We start from the raw sequence: 19,419 nt of genomic DNA, 5'->3' as shown, positions 1-19,419 counted from the left end.
TCTTCTCTGTGTGCTTCTCAGAGTGTTGCACTATATCCATAAATTTTGTATTACGCAAACACACACATACGTTATGCCTTCTTATACGGTTCTGCGCTTGAAAAGAGAACATATAAATGAACTTTTGCCAAACTTCTGTTTGGAGACTGATACACTATTCCTAATCTCCCTTGACCCAACAATGATAAAAATCCATTCTGATCACTGAGCATAGCAAAAGACAGTGAAAGCATTACACAAAAATATGAACACTTCATATTGGGAATATTCCTGGCAAAGCTTTTACTGATGATTAGATAGATGGACGGATGATGGATGGAGATATACTGTATATACTTACTGTACACACACACACACACACATGAAATCACACTTATGAACCAGCAGGCTTTAAAAAACAAACCGCTGAGTCCATAAGGCCTTGGAGCCAGATTTAAATCAGAAAGGCACTTACATCTAATCCTGAAACTGGGCTTGATTTTTATTTATTTTAATCCAAACCTGACGTCTGAATGCAAGAATAAGCAAGTGGTCTGAATTTCCCTGATCCGTTAGACTGAAATCAGTATATTTGTTTAGCACCAAAGCTATAGTTACTGTTTGTAATCATGTTAAACACATCCAGCGTGCTTAAGAAGGGCAGGGTCATTCTCTCCTGCCAACTGAAAGCATTCACTACACTTCATCTAAATCCTGTTCTCAAGCCATTCCTACCACGTGGGTAAAGGTGACACTGGCAGAAAACAGCAAGCAGTATAACCGAATGAAATCCCATGAGTTTGGCTGTGTGTTTATTTCCAGGAGCCAGAAATTAGAGAGTTTAAAAGAGTGCAGCCCTCTAACTGTGGCAGTTATCTCCCGGTGGATACTCAGGAACGAGCTGTATCTGGGAGGGCTTCTTCCATGCCACGCCTGACTGTGGATCCCCAGGTAAAACCAGGTGAAACCATGACTAAAAATAGGAATATAGCATTGCAGGAGATACATGATCGTTCCTACAGGAGGTTGTTGCTTCACTTGAATAGTGAAACAGGCTGAAATTTATCACTGATACTAATCCAATTGACTCCCTATCAATGTAGGACATTCCTTTATAGTATTACAGAATCTGAACACAATGCCCCAGTGAGACAAGGAAGACTCCAGCCCTCCATTTTACAGATGGAAGTTGGAACATCTGTCCTCTACTACAAGAATGCAAATCATTGTAATTAAGTCTAAGTTGCCCAGCAGCCACCTTACTCTATCCATAAACCTTCTTCCAAGACTCTGGAGACCCTGAACAGCAGAGATTTAAGGAAGCCATCTTCCTGTTCTACTTCAACCAAAACTATTACTGATTATAGCAAGAATCCCAACCACTGGAAGTAATCCCTCTACCATCTGGAAGTATTTTTCCCTTTAACTTTAGCCACCTTCTGTTTCAAGCCTTCTCTCATTGTCCTAAGATACTTGTCTACATGCCTGCTGCCAAGCATCCTGTCCTGGTCAGTCTTGGCCATAATCCATTTATTTGTATGTTGAGCAGATTTTTTTCTGTTTGTCTGTCTTGTAATCAGTTTTGATTAACAGAGAGATAAAATACCTTCTCAGGTTTGTAATCATAATCTATACAATTTTTCAGCAATTAAGATTTTAGCATCAGATTCTCCCACTCTGAAGGGACTTGAATTGGGTCATCCCCCCATTGCTTGCATAAGGGAACTGAGAAGGAAACAACAACCTCCTCCATACGGTCTCCATGTTCTGATCCAGAGTTGGCCCACATACCATTGTCCTCACAACAGAGCCTCCCTCTTATTACCTGTCAGCTGCTGAAGCCAGTACAAAATGATCCAGCCCAGAAGTAGTGTTTTCTTTAGGGAAAAAAGGAGAAGACCTCCCATGCAAACAATGTAAGTCTCATGGAGGAGGAAGGGAGGTGAAGTGCTGAGCTCTAGCTGACCTGCTGAAGAACTTCACTTTCCCATCTGGCCATGGCACTAATTGTCCCCATGACCACTGCTGCTGTGACTGCCAAAAACATTGGACACTTCTGTCCTGCAGTTTGTCCTTTTGGTTTCCTTTTTCTTTTGTGGGTGTGTGCTTTGAATTAGGTAGCATCAGCCTTAGTCCCACTGGTAAGCTCTGCAAAGCCTTAACTACACAGCAGCTGCACTTCCCCCTTGCAGATCGACTGGAGATGGGCAGCCAATAAATTTAAATAAAATAACAATAACAATAACAATAACAAATAATCTCAGCCTCCCTTGCCTTCCCTGCCTCATTCTTTTCTGTTCTTGCCTGCTTGATTCCTTTCCCCACTGCTAAGCATGGAGCCAAGCATAGATGCTTCCTCCCTTCTCTGTAGATTCCTGCTTACTGTGGATATAACTCCAAAGCCAGAGACCTTGCCAAGCAGAATGGGGGGAAGGTAGGAAAGGAGGGTCACAAATTGCTGAACCCTCCACTAGCAGATACCTCTAAAAATGTAGCTTAACTTTAAATGCCTAAACATTAAAACAAGCCATAGAACAATGCAGCTTCTACCTACTTTTTTTTTTTTTACAGTTTCTGAGAGCTGTTTTATGTCCTCATGTGAGCAAAGCAATGCTGCTAGCTTTGTTGCTGGACAGGGTAAAAGTTACAGAATGGGGGCAGCATTTTTCATATCTTCCCATCTCAAAGGCTCTGTGGATGAGCCCAAAGTCTTGTAGCTTTTGCAGGTTGATTAGATTGATATTAGATTATCAATCTGATATTGGTATTGCTGCCAACATCACATGGCAGTTCAGTTTTTCTCTTCTAGTGCTCCTTGTATAATACTTTCCAGTTGTATAAAATCAGATGTTCCCCTGCCTTGAAATTCCACAGCTTTGACATAAATGGGTGCTTCTGTGAAGCACTGCTTTGGAAAAGGCAGAATCAGTGAAATCTTGAGATCAAGAAACATTAAGACAAGAACAAGAAGAAAAAAGGGACAGGAAGCAGGCGAGAATGTATACCATGAAATAGCAAGTTATATGAGTACGTAAATTAATATTAAATAAAGTTGTTTTATTTTCATTTAGTACAACAAAGGCCTGGTACTTTAATGATAAATCTATAGCTGAATTGTACCAGTTGAGTCTGCAAGAGTGGAGCCATATGAATGTCTCCACTCTTGCAGATTGATTGTCATGAGCCTGTATAAACATCCTCCATATGAAAGAAATGCCTAACGCCTAGAGCTCAGATGTTAGAAAGAAGGCTAGAGTAAAGCTCTTTTCCCTGACATGCAACTTTTCTGCATATGCTTGTATATGGGAAATAATTTGGCCATGTGAATTCTAAGCTATAAATTGAATTAATTGAAATTATAGATTATTACTTTGAATTAATACAGCCCAGATACAGGGTAGATGATTAACAGAAAAATACATCATGGAAGGGGAGTACTCTGAATTTTGGATGACATTAAGTTTAATGTCCAATAGCAACTTGGGATAATAGGCATTCTGTTCTGCTGCAATAATTGCAGTAGAATTCCTTTTTGTCTTTGCTTTTCTAGCTTTTCTTCTCTTTCTTTAGAAGCTTAACAATTTAACATTAACTATTCCTCCTTTCATTCAGTAGACTTATTGCAATTCAGGTTTTGTTTTAAGACTTAATTTTAGCTAGCAAACATATTCCTAGGAATGCTAGAGAAAACTATTGTCCCATATGAGTACAAATGTCCTTGCAAAGTGAGAAGGCGTAGCCTTTGCTTGTCTAAAGTATTTGCCCTTTTAAAGCTAGTTCCTTTTTTTTAATGAAGATTCTATGTCTTATTTTAGTGTTAAGAGGAAAGAGTGCTAGTATGGTGTAGTGGTTAAGGCATTGCAGACTGTAGCCCACCCTCAGCCACAGAAGCTCACGAGATGACTTTGGTCTAGTTACTGTCTCTCAGTCCAATCTACCCCAAGGGTTGTGATTGTGAGGAACAGAGCGGGAGGAGTGCTATGTATACCACCTTGAGATTCTGAAAGCACCCAATATTTTACTGACCAAGGTAGTCCATATTACAGACCTGCTAGTATTGAAAGAAGTCATAATTACCCTGCCATTACTGACCTCTCTCAGTGGGAGAGAGTGAATGGTACATTTCAGAGCACACTTAAAATTAATTTCCAGAACCCACTAGAGTGTATTTTGCAATTACTTGAAAAAGATTGTCTTATATCCATTCAGTTCAGTTGAGATGGACAGATTCTCTCCTTCAGCCTAACACCAAAAATCTTGTGCTGATTTAATGCCTGACCTAACAAACTCATTTCAAGCAAATTGAAAGTTATGTAGGCTAAGCTCTCCAGCCAGAATTCTCAATCCTTGCTGTTTAGACATTGGATCTGGGATGAGAAGATCTGAGTAACTAGGCAATGAATTAGGAGACACTAAGAGCATGACTAACGTGCGTTGAGATCGGCTTGCAAAGTGAATTGAGTTCCCTAAGAGTTGGTGATGTTTGCATCCTGGCTTACTCCTGTTGCAGTTGCAAAGTTTGGGGCAAACAAGGAACTTCCATTGCTGCAGAAGCAGATGTGCTTTACTCCATTGTGTCGAATGGGAGAGTCTAGATTAATATTAGAAGGAATATCTTCCCAGCCCAAGCTCTTGGTCTCTGGTGGGATAGCTGGGCAGAATTGGGAAAATGGGCCCCAACACAAAACTGCCATACCAGGAGGTATGCCACCTCGATGGGCAGGCCAAATGCTTTCATTATACTACCTTTTTTTGTTTTTGAGGAGGAAACAGATTGGCTAGTTGGCACAAAACTCAGAGGATGGGATGATGCATTCAGTTACGGTCCAGTAGATGAACCCTGATAGGCTGAAACCTTTGTGTGCTCTTTGGCCAAGGAAGACAAGTTTTGATTGACCTTTGGTTCTCTGTGAGCACTACAGGCTGACAAGGAGTAAATATGCCCACTCTCATAGCATCCTGGTCACTGAAATAGAGCAGGCTGTTCAACCATGCATCATTTCACTTCAAATCTTTAGTTCAGAAGATTTGGACAGTTCAATGCCTGGTCATGTGGAAGTGCTCATTATCTGTCCATAAAACTGAGTTTGTCCTACTTCTATTTACTTCATTACTCACATGAGTACAAAGTTGCAAATAGGGCATAGGGCATAGGGCAAGACAAAATAGGTAGGTTTATATTAGCTGAAACAAATAATGACAATGTTGTTATCTGCCTGCAAATTGGGGGTGAATTTCCTCCAGACCTCCCTGGTATTAAAATGTCTTTATACTTACCCAAACTAGATAACTCCCTGTGAAATTAAGCATACTTACCAAATTCGCCTGCTGAAATCAGCAGGCGCTTGCCAATCTCTAACCCTTCTTCCATCCTGGGATGCATTTCCAGGTAGTTACAGATCCTGGCTCCATGAGACGCTCATTTTCCACAATCCGAGACAAACGGACGAATTCCTCCTGGCTAGATGAGTTCTCAATGGAGAGGAGCAGTGAAAATACCTACAAGTCTCGTCGTCGCAGCTACCATTCTGCGCTGCACCTGTCTGCGCGCCGTCTCAACACAGACTCAGGTAAATGAGGATGGGATGGGATGGGACTCTGTGTTTGATGTGAGGTTGACTCTTCTGAAGCCACAGAATAATTATCTTTCTCCAACAAAGTCCAAAAAGGTTTGAAAACACTAGGGCTGTGCACAGATCCAGATATGGACATATGCCTAGGAGAAGATGCATCTGCTTTAAGGAGTTTCCATCAGGTATGACATGCACAGCCACAGACAGTGAATCATACCTTGCCTTTTGAGTCTGGATCTCTGCACAGCCTTGGAAAATATATGCCACTAAAAAGACTGCTTCTTCAGCTATATGGATCATTAAGTCATTAAGCTTTAAAAAAGGATCTATTTAAACTCATCATCATCATCAGCTGTTAAAGCTGTGATGGTTCTATACTACTTAAAATATATTAGTCATCTTACAAATAACATTGCTTTTCAATTGATACTGAGCCCTTGTTCATCTAAAAGCTAATTTTTTCAAGTTCCATTTGAATTGGTAGGAGTTAAATACAATAACTTTATTTGAACAGAGTCACAAAGGTCATGTAGATTAACAGGCAGCAGCAGAAATGCAGGATATTTGATATATAAAAATAACTTTGGGATTTAGGTTTTATTCTTTCCGGTTCTATAGCTAAACTGATTCTTGTATACAAAAATTTTAAACTAAAATCTGAATCAGAATATCCTCAGAATGCATATTATTCCTTTCTGATCAGAATCTCAGAGTAAATATGAATTTGTTAAAAAAAAAGTAAATAAATTGGCAGCATTTCTAGGGATTGCAATACTTGGAATCCTGATTTCTCCAGCTGATCTTCTCCTGATCATCTTCTCCAAGCTCCATGATGAGGTCAAAAAGCAGGTTTTTAGAAGGAAAAGAGCTTTTGTTTTCTATGTTTCTGTATAACATTTTGATGTTATATTGTAGATTTTTGGGCCCACAAGAAAGAGAGCATGGCAATAAACTCTACCAATTAGCATGAATTTATTTTCTATAGTATTTTTTTAATAGAAACTACACTGTGTTAATTAAGATATGAAGGGTAAGATAATGTTTTCCGGAATGATTTCTATTGTGTCAGAATTTCTCAGCTTTGAAATATCACTAATAAATGGAAGTTTTTCATCCATATTAGCATAATGAGTAGTTTCTAACAAAAATGTTAGTCACTCTATAGCAGCCACATGTTGCCTCTCAGATTGCTTTTTATATTTTGCCTTTTTATTTATTCATATAGCCCATCAGTGTTCTTAGCAATTTATGACTCATACAAGAAAAGAATGCAGGGAGCAACCTTAAGCTAGCCATCCCACTGGTCCATCTTACTCAATGCTTGAATTGGGAGTAGAGGGGAGTACTTCCCCAGTCTTTGAAATGTCAAGGATAGAACTGGGGTCCTTTTGTATGCAAAGCTTTGCAGAGCTTTCAGAATAAACTCCAACTGGAGAAATGGGCAACAAACCAACACGAATGGGAGAGAGATGGTTCCTATGCATTTATATGCATCTGGCTCTCATTAGGGTTCAGGACTGGGACCAGGACTAGACGGTTAAATGACAAGCATTTAGAAGTGGGTTGTGAAAAGGGTAAAGTTCTAGATGATAATTTTATAATGCCATTCCCTGCCTTGTTCATGGATCCAGTTGGCACAATTATCAAGTTGCAATTCTCCCCTGATTTCCCACAGTTTCTCCTCTCCTCTCCTTGTACCTCAGAAAATAGGCTAAGCAGTCAAAGGGTAGAATAGCAGTGCAGTCTCTACAGGTGTGGATGAACAGATGCACTGGTGATCTGCAGTGGGAGGAGCTCTCAGGAAGGTGAATAATTTTTGGGATACCCCTTTTTCCATTTTAGGTGCTGCTATTGTGCTTGCTTTACTATGTGGTTTGCCTCCTTTTGCTTTTTGTTTTCCAAAACTGCCCATTATAAAAATGTACTTTGGGACACCTAAAGTCTGCAAACCTCTCAGTAAGCCTTGAATGAATTTCTTCTTGATCCTTTCTGGGGTTTTTTTTTCAGTTAGTGTGTTACTTAATTCCAAGAGTGGAATTAAGTACAGTAGTGCAATTCCAGTAGTGGAATGAGTGCAATTTGAAAAGCAAAGAGTAACTCTAGTCAGTTGGCATTGGCTATTGTCATTCATTGATCACTTTGCACTCTGTGCACTGCATTATTTTGGGGAAGGGGGGTGTTTTGTTTTATTTGTTTGTTTTTTTCCCCTTTTGTTTGTAGAGACTTCAGGGTACATCTAACAATGCAATAATCAGAGATGCTGGCTGGCCCACTAAGTTTGGGTGGTGGTGGGGTTTTCCTTGTGTGTTCCCTTGTGTCCTGTTGATACAGTCAATTCATGGTGCATTTTGCTTGCAGCTATGATTCAACTTGTTTTCTTTTGATTTGTTTGCTGCATTTTTTTCATTATGTGCAATTTTGCTGTGCAAGAAGGTATGCGTGACATGAGAAATTTTACTACTAAGAACTGTACAGAAAGGTAATAAATAATACATGCAGTAGAAATTTAATTTCATGATGGGCATACATGCTGGTAGCCAGGCAGGGATGGATTTTGTGTTTCTCAAGTGGGCCCCCTCCAGGACAGCTCCCCTCCCCTACTGGTACCATGTTCTTCAAGATTAGATTTAGAAATAGACAATACAGATTTAGAGGTATAGATCTCTAAATATATATATATTGTTTGTTTGTTTAAATAGACAAAGTGGAATTAATACAGCACTGTCTGCCAGGATGTCCTTCTATCCTAGGAGAAGTGATTGACTGAAAAGGTGGCAGGATCAACACAGAGCCAGCCTCTCCCTCTCTCTCTCCCCTCCTATGCAGTTCTTTTTTTTTAGTCCAGTCTAACAAAATAATTTAACAAGTTGTTTGAAATGTATCTCCATAAATCATATTCCTTCACTTACGGATATATAATGCTTTTCTCTCTAGAAACAAGTTTCCATTAGTATAGTTTCTAAGCAATTTTATTATTTTATGGCCTTTGATATCTTTTCATATCCTTAGATAGTTTTAGGGTATATTTTATGAACAGACTATTTTTCAGTTCATGCATTTTCTTGAAACCATGAAGTAAATTCATCTGTGCTAATCACCAGCCTATATCATGTTGTTCTAGAAGTCAACTGTTTGTAATGTTTTCCACAGTAGTTCTTGGCTGTACTTTGACTCAGTGAGGATTGTCCATCTTGATTTTGTTCTTTAAATTATAGTGGACAGAGAAAAGTGTCTATTTTAGTTAGATCCAGGAAAACTGAACCTGGCCTGGTTCTTGGACAGACATGAGCAACCTAGAGATGCTTGGTATCTGACATTCCAGAGGTAGCTGAGAATCATAATGGAAGGGGTAATAATGCAAAGTGCATAGACCTGATTTTTGTTTGCTTGCTTGCTTGAAATTCTATGGGGAAGTTTGGCATTTTTGCTTGCTTTATAACTGATATTAAGCCTGATGCTATATTTACGTCATATGTTTCCCACCTTGAAATGGCAGGAAACCTGGCCTCCAATTTCTGGCAATATGTTCTAAAATGGCTTCAGGGGGCACAAAAATAGGAATTTGAGAACTACCTGCAACCCTGAGGTTTCTGTTGGCAGAATGCTGGGAAAGCCTTTAGCCCAGGAGAGATCAGAAAAGTCACACACCAGGCATTTCTATAAAAATAATTTATTTACAAAAAGCAAAACAAAAGCAAAACATATTTAAAGGACTTAGCTCTCATTGAGAGCAAGCCTGGCTTGCTACATATCGGCAGAGAGAAAAAAGAGGAAGTAAGAAACAAGTCTGGGCAGGATCCTCCCCCCAGGCGATTTGCATGAAGCACGTGAAAGGAGACAATCAAATACAACCTCTTCACCCGGCCAAAATGATTAGGTACAATAGCAGTCTTAATCGTTAGTAGGAAAACCTCAACACTCCCCTTTTTATACTACAGATTAAGATGCAAACCAATCTTCTCTGACAACTCTGTGTGTCTTGATACAGGAAGAGGTTTGGTTAAAATATCAGCAATCATGTCTTTTGATTCACAATATTTTAACATTATTTCTCCTTTGCTTATCATATCTTTGATATATTGATATCTAATATCGATATGTTTTGTTCTATTTCTGCAGGCTTCAGATTTTGCCATAGCAATGCAAGCTTGAATATCCTCATAAACAGTTATAGGCTGGTTCACTTCCATGCCTATGTCTTTTAACAAATGTTTAAACCATGTAACCTCATTACAGGTTTGTGTTAGAGAATAAAACTCTGCTTCTGCAGTGGAAAGAGCAACAAGTGTTTGTTTTCTAGAATGCCAGCCTAAGCTAGATCCAGCAAATTGAATTAAAATCCCAGAAGTGGATTTTCTGTCACTGACATCTGCTCCCCAGTCAGAATCGGCAAAAGCCTGCAATTTCTCAGTTCCAGAGGCATTTAGCTTCAGGCAATAATTCTTTGTTCCTTGCAAATACCTCATTAACCTCTTCAATGCTGCTTTTCCAGTAGATGTAGGCTTCTCTACCTGTCTACTTAAAATGGCCACAGAATTTGAGATATCTGGGCGAGAATGATTTGCAATGTACAGTAAACTTCCAATTGCAGATCTATAGTTCTCTGCCTCAGTTAATTGAGTTTCTCCTATATCTTTCTGAAAATCTATTATCATCGGAGTAGAGACTGGTTTACAGTCTTGCATATTAAAATCCTCTAGGAGCTTTTGAATTTTACTACGTTGGTTTAACAGAAAGCTACCATCCTTGTCTCTGTGTACTTCCAAACCTAGGTAATTGATCACAACTCCAAGGCTTTTTAATATGAAATGGCTTTTCATGCAGGCTTCAAAATCAAGCCTTTGTTTTTCTGTTGATGTGAACAGCAGCAAATCATCAACATAAATGCACAGATACATACAGCCTTGCTTGTCCTTCTTCATATATACACAGGGATCTGCTTTTCCTTTTTCAAAACCAAAATTCTGCAGTTTTTCATCTACTTTTTGGTTCCAGGATCTAGCAGCTTGTTTTAACCCATAGATTGACTTCTTCAGTTCACAGACTAGATTCTCCCCTTTTTCATAGCCAGGGGGTTGCTGCATGTATAATTTGTGATCTAAATCTCCATAGAGAAATGCAGTTTGAATGTCATAGTGGTTAACTGACATTCCTTTTAGTGCAGCAACTTTTAACAGTAATCTAATTGATTCACCTTTAGTAACTGGTGCAAAAGTCTTGTCAAAGTCTAAATCTTTCCTTTGAGTGAACCCTTTTGCAACCAACCTTGCTTTATATTTTTGGATTTTGCCATCAGCATCCCTTTTCAGTTTGAAAACCCACCTACAACCCAGACAGCGTTCATTGGGAGGTAGATTTACCAGTTTCCATGTTTTATTTTCTTTCAAGGTTGCTAATTCCTGTTGCATGGCAGAATGCCAATTTTGTGCAATCTCTGGTGGTAAAGCATTCACTTGTTCTAAAGACTCAGGTTCTGTGAATATGTGAAAAGCCTTTACTGTTTCAGCCTGAAAATGTGATGGAGGAACGCCTTTATTACTTCTCTGAGATCTGCGAGGTAATACAGGGCTTAAATTTTGACTCCTGTCACTTTCCTGAGAAGCATCTGTCTCATCAGACAGATCTTCAGTTTGCTTTTCTGGTTTAATGTCCTCATCAGGCAAAAGATCACCATCAGCAAGTCCTTGCTGTTCTCTTGTGGTGGTCAGATCAACTGGAGAGCTAGAATTTAATCTCCCCCAGTTTTGTTCAGCAAAAGAAGCACTTTTGCTAATTATTAATTTCTCTCCCATTATGAACCTGTAGCTCCTCTGGCTTTGTTCATAGCCAACAAAGATGGCTTTCTTTGTTGTGGGGCCTCCTTTCCTTCTCTGCTGTTTTGGAATGTGAACCCATCCAGTGCTACCAAACACTCTAAGATGGCTTACCTTTGGTTTCACACCATAAAACAAATGGAATGGAGTGTCCTGAATCACAGAGTTATACAACCTGTTCTATACATAACAAGCAGTCGATAAAGCTTCTCCCCAGTACTTAAAAGATAATTGTGAATCTTTAATCATGCATTCCATCGCATTTTGCAAGGTTCTGCCCTTTCTTTCAGCAACACCATTTTGCTGAGGGGTGTAAGGGTTAGAAAGAATTTGTTCTATCCCTTTTTCCACTAGGAACCTTCTGAATTTGTGAGAAAGGTATTCTCCTCCTCTATCACATTGGAGTGCAGATACAGGCCTAGGGAATTTTCCATTTGCCCATGTCACAAAACTTTTAAATTTCTCAAATGCCTCATCTTTATGTTTTAAGATGTAGATAAATGTGTATCTTGAGAAATCATCAGTGATGGTCATTGCATACCTTGCTTGTCCAAGACTTGGAGCAAAAGGACCAATAATATCAGAGTGTACAATTTCCAAAGGTCTAGTTGTAACTCTGTCACTGTGCTTACTCACAGGAGCTTTTAGTGTTTTGCATTCTTTGCAAACTACACAGTCTAAGTATTTATCACAGGGTTTTATCTTTAGGTCAGCACACAGCTGTGGCATTTGTGCTATATACTTGAAATTAGCATGACCAAATCTCCTGTGCATCAGGTGTACACATTGGTGATGATATGGAGTGTTGCCAACTGCAGCCTTGCAGCTTGGCTTCCTTGCATTTTGCACAATGTACAAGGAGTCTTTTAACATACCAGTAGCACACAATTTCCCATTTTTTCGTATCTCACAACCATTTTTCTTAAATGTTATGATATACCCTGTTGCAGCCAATTGTGCCACAGATAAAAGGTTTGATTGTAAATTTGGCACATACAACACACCTTTTACAGTTTCTCCTAAGCAGGATAAATACAAGTCACCTTGTCCCATAATTTTGGTCACAGACCCATCAGCCAAAGAGACACTTTGTCTTTCAGTTTTAGACAGTGACACAAAAGAGCTTTTACAATTACATAAATGACAACTGGCCCCAGAATCTAACACCCATACATCAGAATTACCCTTCTCAGCAACCTGTGCAATTTGGGTTGTCTGAAGAGCCTTCTTCTGTGTTGCCCTTGTGTTCTTCTTCTCTGTCTTTCTAGTCTTGGGTCTCATGGCACAGTCTCTTTGCAAATGTCCAGCTGAACCACAAGTGAAGCATCGCTGGCTTGCTAGCGCTGTGGCCTCAGGTTCCTTTCCCTTCTTTTCCCTCATTTTCTAGTATTGCAGCTTTCCAGAAGAGATGGAGGGGGGGTCTTTCCTCTCTCTTCTCCCATTCAGCGAGTAAGCGCTGTGTAACATACGATGGGGTGAGGTCTGCTTCAGGCATAGCCTCCAGGGTACAAATCAGCGTGTCCCACGTTGCATTTAGTGAGGACAGGAGGATATAGGATTTTGTGAGAGGTGTAAATTCTATTCCTCTCTCCTGCAACTCAACAAACAGCTGCTGAATATAATGCAGGTGCTCAGGAAGGCTATCTCCTTCTGCAAGGTAGGCTCTGTACAGCTTTTTCGTCAGAGTAACTTTACTCCCTGCTGTTGCCTTTACATATAAGTCTCTCAAAGCATCCCAAAGTTGCTTTGCAGACTGCATGCCTCGCACGTGGACTAGCTGATTGTCCTCAACTCCCAAGATAATGGTGGCTCTAGCCCGCTCATCCTGTCTCAGCCATTCAGCACTGGGATTTTGTGGGGTTTGCTCACCAATTGGCAGCCAAAGATTCTCTCTGCGAAGATACATCTCCATCTTCAGGGCCCAATTCAAATAGTTGGTCTCTGATAGGCGCTCCAGAGGAATCGCTGAGGGCTGGGAGGTAGCCATGGCTTCTTCCTTCTTTTGCAAGTCACCTCAGCTAGCTTCTTTGTCCTGTAGACCAGCAGTTGCTGGAAAATCTCCAGGCGGCTCCAAAGAAAATCTTCACAGGTCTTTGCTCCCTGCCTTTAAATTGTGCATGAGGTGTGGAGCTGATCTTTCTTGGTTTTACTGGGTTGCTCACTGGGCACATAACCTGTTGGCAGAATGCTGGGAAAGCCTTTAGCCCAGGAGAGATCAGAAAAGTCACACACCAGGCATTTCTATAAAAATAATTTATTTACAAAAAGCAAAACAAAAGCAAAACATATTTAAAGGACTTAGCTCTCATTGAGAGCAAGCCTGGCTTGCTACATATCGGCAGAGAGAAAAAAGAGGAAGTAAGAAACAAGTCTGGGCAGGATCCTCCCCCCAGGCGATTTGCATGAAGCACGTGAAAGGAGACAATCAAATACAACCTCTTCACCCGGCCAAAATGATTAGGTACAATAGCAGTCTTAATCGTTAGTAGGAAAACCTCAACAGTTTCAAGTTGCCTACCATGTCCTAGGGGCTATAGTGAATTGAGTGTTTAATGTCTTAATAACATTTTAATCTTTTAATAGAAAGAAGCCAGTTTAACAATGAAGGAACATAATACTTATGAATCCATAATATGAACTGAATACATTGGACATCTGTAAGCTAAAGTGCCCATTTTAAGCACACAACTTTTTAGCACTGGTTGATGGAGTCAGAGGAAATTTTACACTTAATCTGGATATCTCCTTGAACTAGCTAATACCTATTTTTACTTTTTTTTTTTTTGCGGCGGAGGATGTCTGACTGCCCTCTAAGTAGACCAGAATACATTTGTACAGTTGACTGCCTGCAACATTTACTTAACACATGACAAGCTGATGCTTTATATTACTGCCAGTTTTTCAATGTATTCCTATTATCCCTCCCAACTCAGTTCCTTCTCTGTACTACAGTTAGGAATCCAGCTGACTTTCCCTTCATTCTCCTAGTTTTGTGTATGTGTATTTGGTTTTTATTTCCTGTATGTGGATACTTCAAATTTGTCACTAATGAACAACGTCCTGCTATTTGCAGACAAATCCTTTTGAATTCTGATTCCAGTGTCAATAGTTCGGAGAAAATTATATTAATTACAGATTTTTGGCAAACAAACCTGATTCTTTTGTCCAAATTGTTAATGATTTTATTTTAAAATGCGTAATTGAGACATCCTGCTGCAGAATTCTCTGTGTTACTTCCAAATACTATTTCCATACTCTATTGTGTAAGGATCTAGTCTATAAAATGTAGACATTCTACAAATGCTATATTAATGTCTTTCTTGAAATCAATCCATGTAAAAGACAGTTTGCCAAGCACTTTATCAATAGTGATTGAATGATTCATCTGCCTTTCATTTAATATATTTTATCATATCTCGCTTATGCATCCTTGTTCTAATTATTTAGAATCCTTCCACAGGAAAAAAAAAATCAGGGCCATCAGTGAAAAGCCATTCCATCTTTTCCTTCTTAACAGAATGTTTGTAGAAGGAAAAAGACAGGAGCAATGGGACAGCATATGAGTACTGCAAGACAATGTTATATGGACGCATATACCCCATCATAAAATGTTATGAATGAGGCAGAGCTATTGCATGAAAAAACTTTGATGGAAACATTCTTAGTCAAGATTAACACTGTATGGTTTTCCTGAGTCTTCACTTTTTTAAAGAGAGAAAGATTTTCCTTCTTTATTTCCTATAGTCACATTAACAATTTTTTTTTTTATTGTAATTATATGTGTGCCTCTGTTTCCCATCCCACTCTGATCTGGGCTTCAAACTGAGCATCATTTCTGTTGAAGGGTTGGGCTAAGTTGGTGTGCTACTTGCAGTAATATGCATACTTTTGTGCCAGGGGTATATTTTTTAGCACCTACAGCTTGTTCTGATAAAAACTGTGACATAAATCAAAAGAAACATTTTGTTCTGCAAACAGATTTTCTTTAGGTATACTGAAAACTTTAAACCTTTAAATCTTGATTTAAAAAACACTTAAAGTGCTGAGCTGGTTTATCTTCTGCTGGCAGAAGGAATCTTGCTCCATTCCCTTCATTCCTCCTTCCTACACTGAACAATTCCTGCCTTGTTGTATAAAGATGGGACTTAGTTTATTGCAGTTGATTTGGTGCCTTGTGATGAGATCATCTGATCAGGGTGAGACAATTCCTTTCCACAATACTTTTTTTTCCTGAATAAACCATCTGTAAGGTAAATTAAGTTGTTAAGTAATCAAAACAAGGTGACCTCAACTAGATGCCTTCAGAAGATTGGCTTTAAGGACGTGTAGTTTTAATTCTATGAATCCTGCTTTTATAATCGGTGAATTCAGCTTTTACATAAAATGGGACAGATTTTTCTACAAATGGGTTAGGAACTCAGTAAGAAATAACTGGCAATTCAGAACCTGGAAAGAAAGGAGGTAAGATGAAATGATTGCACAAAAGTCTGGAATATGCCTCAAGACAGCTTGGTAGTCCAAGTGTCAATCTGCTCATAAAAGAAATGGACAGCTAAAATGGCTGTATGAAGAACTGTGGACATTACTGCATTTCTTTGCATGTGTGAGAAGGCCTGAGCTGCAACAATATATACAGCCACTGTTCTAGCAGTGAGGGTGTTGGAGAAATTAAGGCAAGGATTTAACAGTGTTGGACTAGTGCTATCTGAAGATAACACCAAAGAAGATTTAATTTGCCAGGATCACAGGAGTTTAGTTATATGTTACATTTACATCCCTACTTTTACTTAAGCAACCCAGGACAACCTATGTCATTCTCCCCACAAACATCTTATCTTTCCAGCAACCTGAGAGAAAATAGCAGTCCCGTAGGAAACTCCGTGGCTTAGTAGGAACTTGAACCTGAGTCTCCCAAGACCTAGCCTGTTATTCTTCAAATATATCACCCCGGCTACTTAGACTGAAAGAGCAATGAAAGTTCTATGACAAACAGTGGTATTGTAATAGGAACAATGGCTGTAGGCTGATGCAAAACAAATGGAAAAGTAGAAGGCCTTAGGCTGATGTACATACTTTTTAGGTCATAAATATTCTACAGTGAAAGTTAGTGTTAGCTCTAATGACAATGAAAAAGGCCATATAAACAATAAAGGGGTGGAAAATAAAGTTAAATGATTGTGGAAGCTTTTGATTTGATGGGAGGTTAGTTATGGAAGAGAAAAATGTTTCTCATGTCAAACATTATTCAGAAGAACACAGAAGGCATTCAGACTGCTCAAACAATACAATGTGTGAAATTTTCATGTAATCCTGCCATTTTTATAAATAGGCCGATCTGATACACATCGGTCAGGAGGCAGAGAACGAGGCCGATCCAAGGAACGAAGGCACCTTCTCTCTCCAGATATCTCCCGTTGCAACTCAGAGGAAAGAAGTCCACAAGCAGATGTTGATTCTCCAGAGCGACATCATTCCAGGTCCCCCAGTGAAGGCAGGTCACAAACTCCCAACAGACAGGTGAGTGTGAAACTGGCAAAAATTAAAAGGAGTATCTGGAAACTTTGTTGAAATGTTTGGAGCATCCACTCTCCTTTCCTAGTATGCCACAAGGAACCTTTCAAAAATGTTTGCTTCCATTTTCGGCTAACTATAATGTTCAATACAAGATACCTTAGTCTTAGTTATGGCTCATTAGAACAGGCTTCAGACTATAATTAAGATCAATCACAATGTACAATTTAAAAAGGGTTCTTCTGTTTTGATTAACATTTTGGATTTATGTTGAACATAAATGGAAACCTCCACTCTGTTTTGCATGGCCATACTAGAGGGGGAAGTGAAATGCACAAAGCAGCCTTTGACAAACTAATTGGTTTTCACCGAATTAACACGGGGTAAGATCCTGTCAGAAATTAAATTGAAGACACGTGTGCCCAAAGGCTAAAACAAGCCAGGAGCGTATTACAGGGATACAGAGAGCAGACAAGGATCCGTCCATTGGCCCACAGTCTCAGGGGCTGTCTCTGTAATGCGTTGTTTTGACCAGGGTGGGCAACCTGTAGGCTCCATGAGGGTCTCCCTAAGGCAGTGTTTCTCGACCTTGGCAGCTTTAAGAAGGGTGGACTTCTTCAGTTCTTTTGGCCACCAGAGACAAAAGTATTCCCTGCCTTTCCTGCCCCTCCCAGCAGACTCCTCAGTTGGAGGCAGGGCCTGGTGTCTGCCAAGCCATCCCAGAACTCTGAATCCCGCTTTTCCCTTTTCTGCAGGGCACAGGCTCCTTGAGCGAGAGCTCCATCCCTTCTCTGTCCGACACCAGCACACCAAGGCGAAGCCGGCGTCAACTCCCTCCAGTGCCACCAAAGCCACGACCCCTCATCTCCTACGCTGCTATGATGCAGCACTGTGGTGACACCTCCCCACCACCTGACGATAGCGAGGGGGGCTCCCCTCTGCTTTCTGGGACTCTGGAGACAAACAATACCTGCTTGACTGAGTCTTCCAGCTCCCTACAGGGAAAGCAGAGCCTTCTCTCCACTCCCCAGCGCTACATCTCAGAGCCTTACCTGATGCTCCAGGATGACTCCCATGCTTCAGACTGTGGCGAGGAGGAGACACTCACTTTTGAGGCTGCTGTGGCCACTAGCCTTGGCCGCTCCAACACAATTGCATCAGGCCCTCGCTCTAGGCATGGCTGGCAGATGCCCAATGGGCATTACCGGAGGAGGAGAAGAGGGGCGTCTCAAAGCATGATATATGGGGCAGGCATCGAAGTACTAAGTGATACGGAAGAAGATGACAAGTGCTAGAGGCTGCGTCCTCTCCCCTGTCCCCTCTGATGCATGCTGATTGCCACATTTGAAATGAAATGAAATGAAATGGAAATCAAATGCAGGAAAAACAGAGCCTTTGTGCAAAACAAAGTCAACTCACAGCTTCTTTGCCTCCCTTCTTTTCTTTTAATTGCACAGAAAAGTGCACTGGCCTGTTAAGTGACAGTGAAACATGGCAACAGCAACCTTCATCACAAAGCCACTTGACACTATATCCCCCAAAAGCCAAGAGGAAAGAGAGGTAGAATTTACTGGAAAAGCGGGGCAAAAAATAAGCTAAATACTAAGGGTTTTTAAAGCATCATTTTCTACCTGCCCCCCCCTGAAAGAAAAACCTCAAGATGGTGGTTCTGGGTGGGAGCATGTGAGAGATCAGTGCTTGAGATAAGGCCTTATCTCTCTTTGTGATCCATCCTACAGATTGACCAGTAGGGCCAGTGGATTCATTGCTGGATCTACGCAGAGCTGTTTCAGGGTACAATCCCAGCACTGGGCCCTTTTGCAGTACTTTAGGGAAGTTGGTCCATTTTTCAAAAACAAGCCAAACTACTAATCTTGGAACAGAATTTAGAAAGAGGATAGAGTGAAAGGAAGGGAAGATGGTCTGGGCAAGAGTGAGAAAAACATTTGGTTTAACGAAACCAATCTGAGGCATAAAGTGCCACTGTCAACACGGTAAAGGAGAGAATTGTTGTGGTCCTAAATGTACTTAGCCCATCATTCTTGGACACATATTCTGAGTTTAGAAAGAGTGGAAAGCGTGTGTGTGGAGAGATTTATCTTAATAAAGTGGTATAGGCCAGCATCAAGGCTATACGTTGTCTGACCTCAGAGGTAGGAAGTATTTTTATTCAAATTCTCCAAATACTTACCTGAGACCTCCTCCCAAAAAGCATGCTGTACTATAATGCTGGCATCTCCCAGCCTAACAGTAAGGGCTTTATGGAGAACACTGGTGCTTCTTTGCTCCTTAAATGAGCTTTTAAAACCATTTTTAATTTGGTAGGAAAAAGAGAGGGGGGAACATGCCACCAATGAACGTTTGTGTTTCAGAGCAGTTGAGCTGGCTTACGAAAAGGACTGCTAGTGATCTGGTGGGAAAGTTTCTAAATTTGCTGCTGCTTTTTTTTTATCTTGAGGCCCTCCAGATGTTTTGGGATCAAACTCCCATCCACTCCATAACATGGCCAGTGAAAAAGGGCAATGAGAACTGTAGTCAAAATC

General features: G+C 40.3%; 1 protein-coding gene across 1 annotated transcript in view; it reads left to right on the top strand.

Moving 5' to 3' along the window:
- The window catches only part of CACNA1E (calcium voltage-gated channel subunit alpha1 E), a 260,398-nt gene extending 242,066 nt beyond the window's left edge, over window positions 1-18,332 (top strand). The window contains exons 45-48 of the mRNA XM_063298452.1: window positions 802-930; window positions 5,369-5,549; window positions 16,695-16,882; window positions 17,632-18,332. Coding sequence (XP_063154522.1) covers window positions 802-930; window positions 5,369-5,549; window positions 16,695-16,882; window positions 17,632-18,171 — 1,038 coding nt within the window. The 3' untranslated portion in view covers window positions 18,172-18,332. The remainder of the gene's footprint in view (window positions 1-801; window positions 931-5,368; window positions 5,550-16,694; window positions 16,883-17,631) is intronic.
- Window positions 18,333-19,419: the final 1,087 nt, after the last annotated feature.

The sequence above is a fragment of the Candoia aspera genome, chromosome 3 (genome assembly GCF_035149785.1).
Source record: "Candoia aspera isolate rCanAsp1 chromosome 3, rCanAsp1.hap2, whole genome shotgun sequence".
In the NCBI taxonomy this organism is placed as follows: domain Eukaryota; kingdom Metazoa; phylum Chordata; class Lepidosauria; order Squamata; family Boidae; genus Candoia; species Candoia aspera.
The sequence above is the reverse complement of the archived record's forward strand: the minus strand, read 5'-3'. Positions and strand labels throughout refer to the sequence as shown.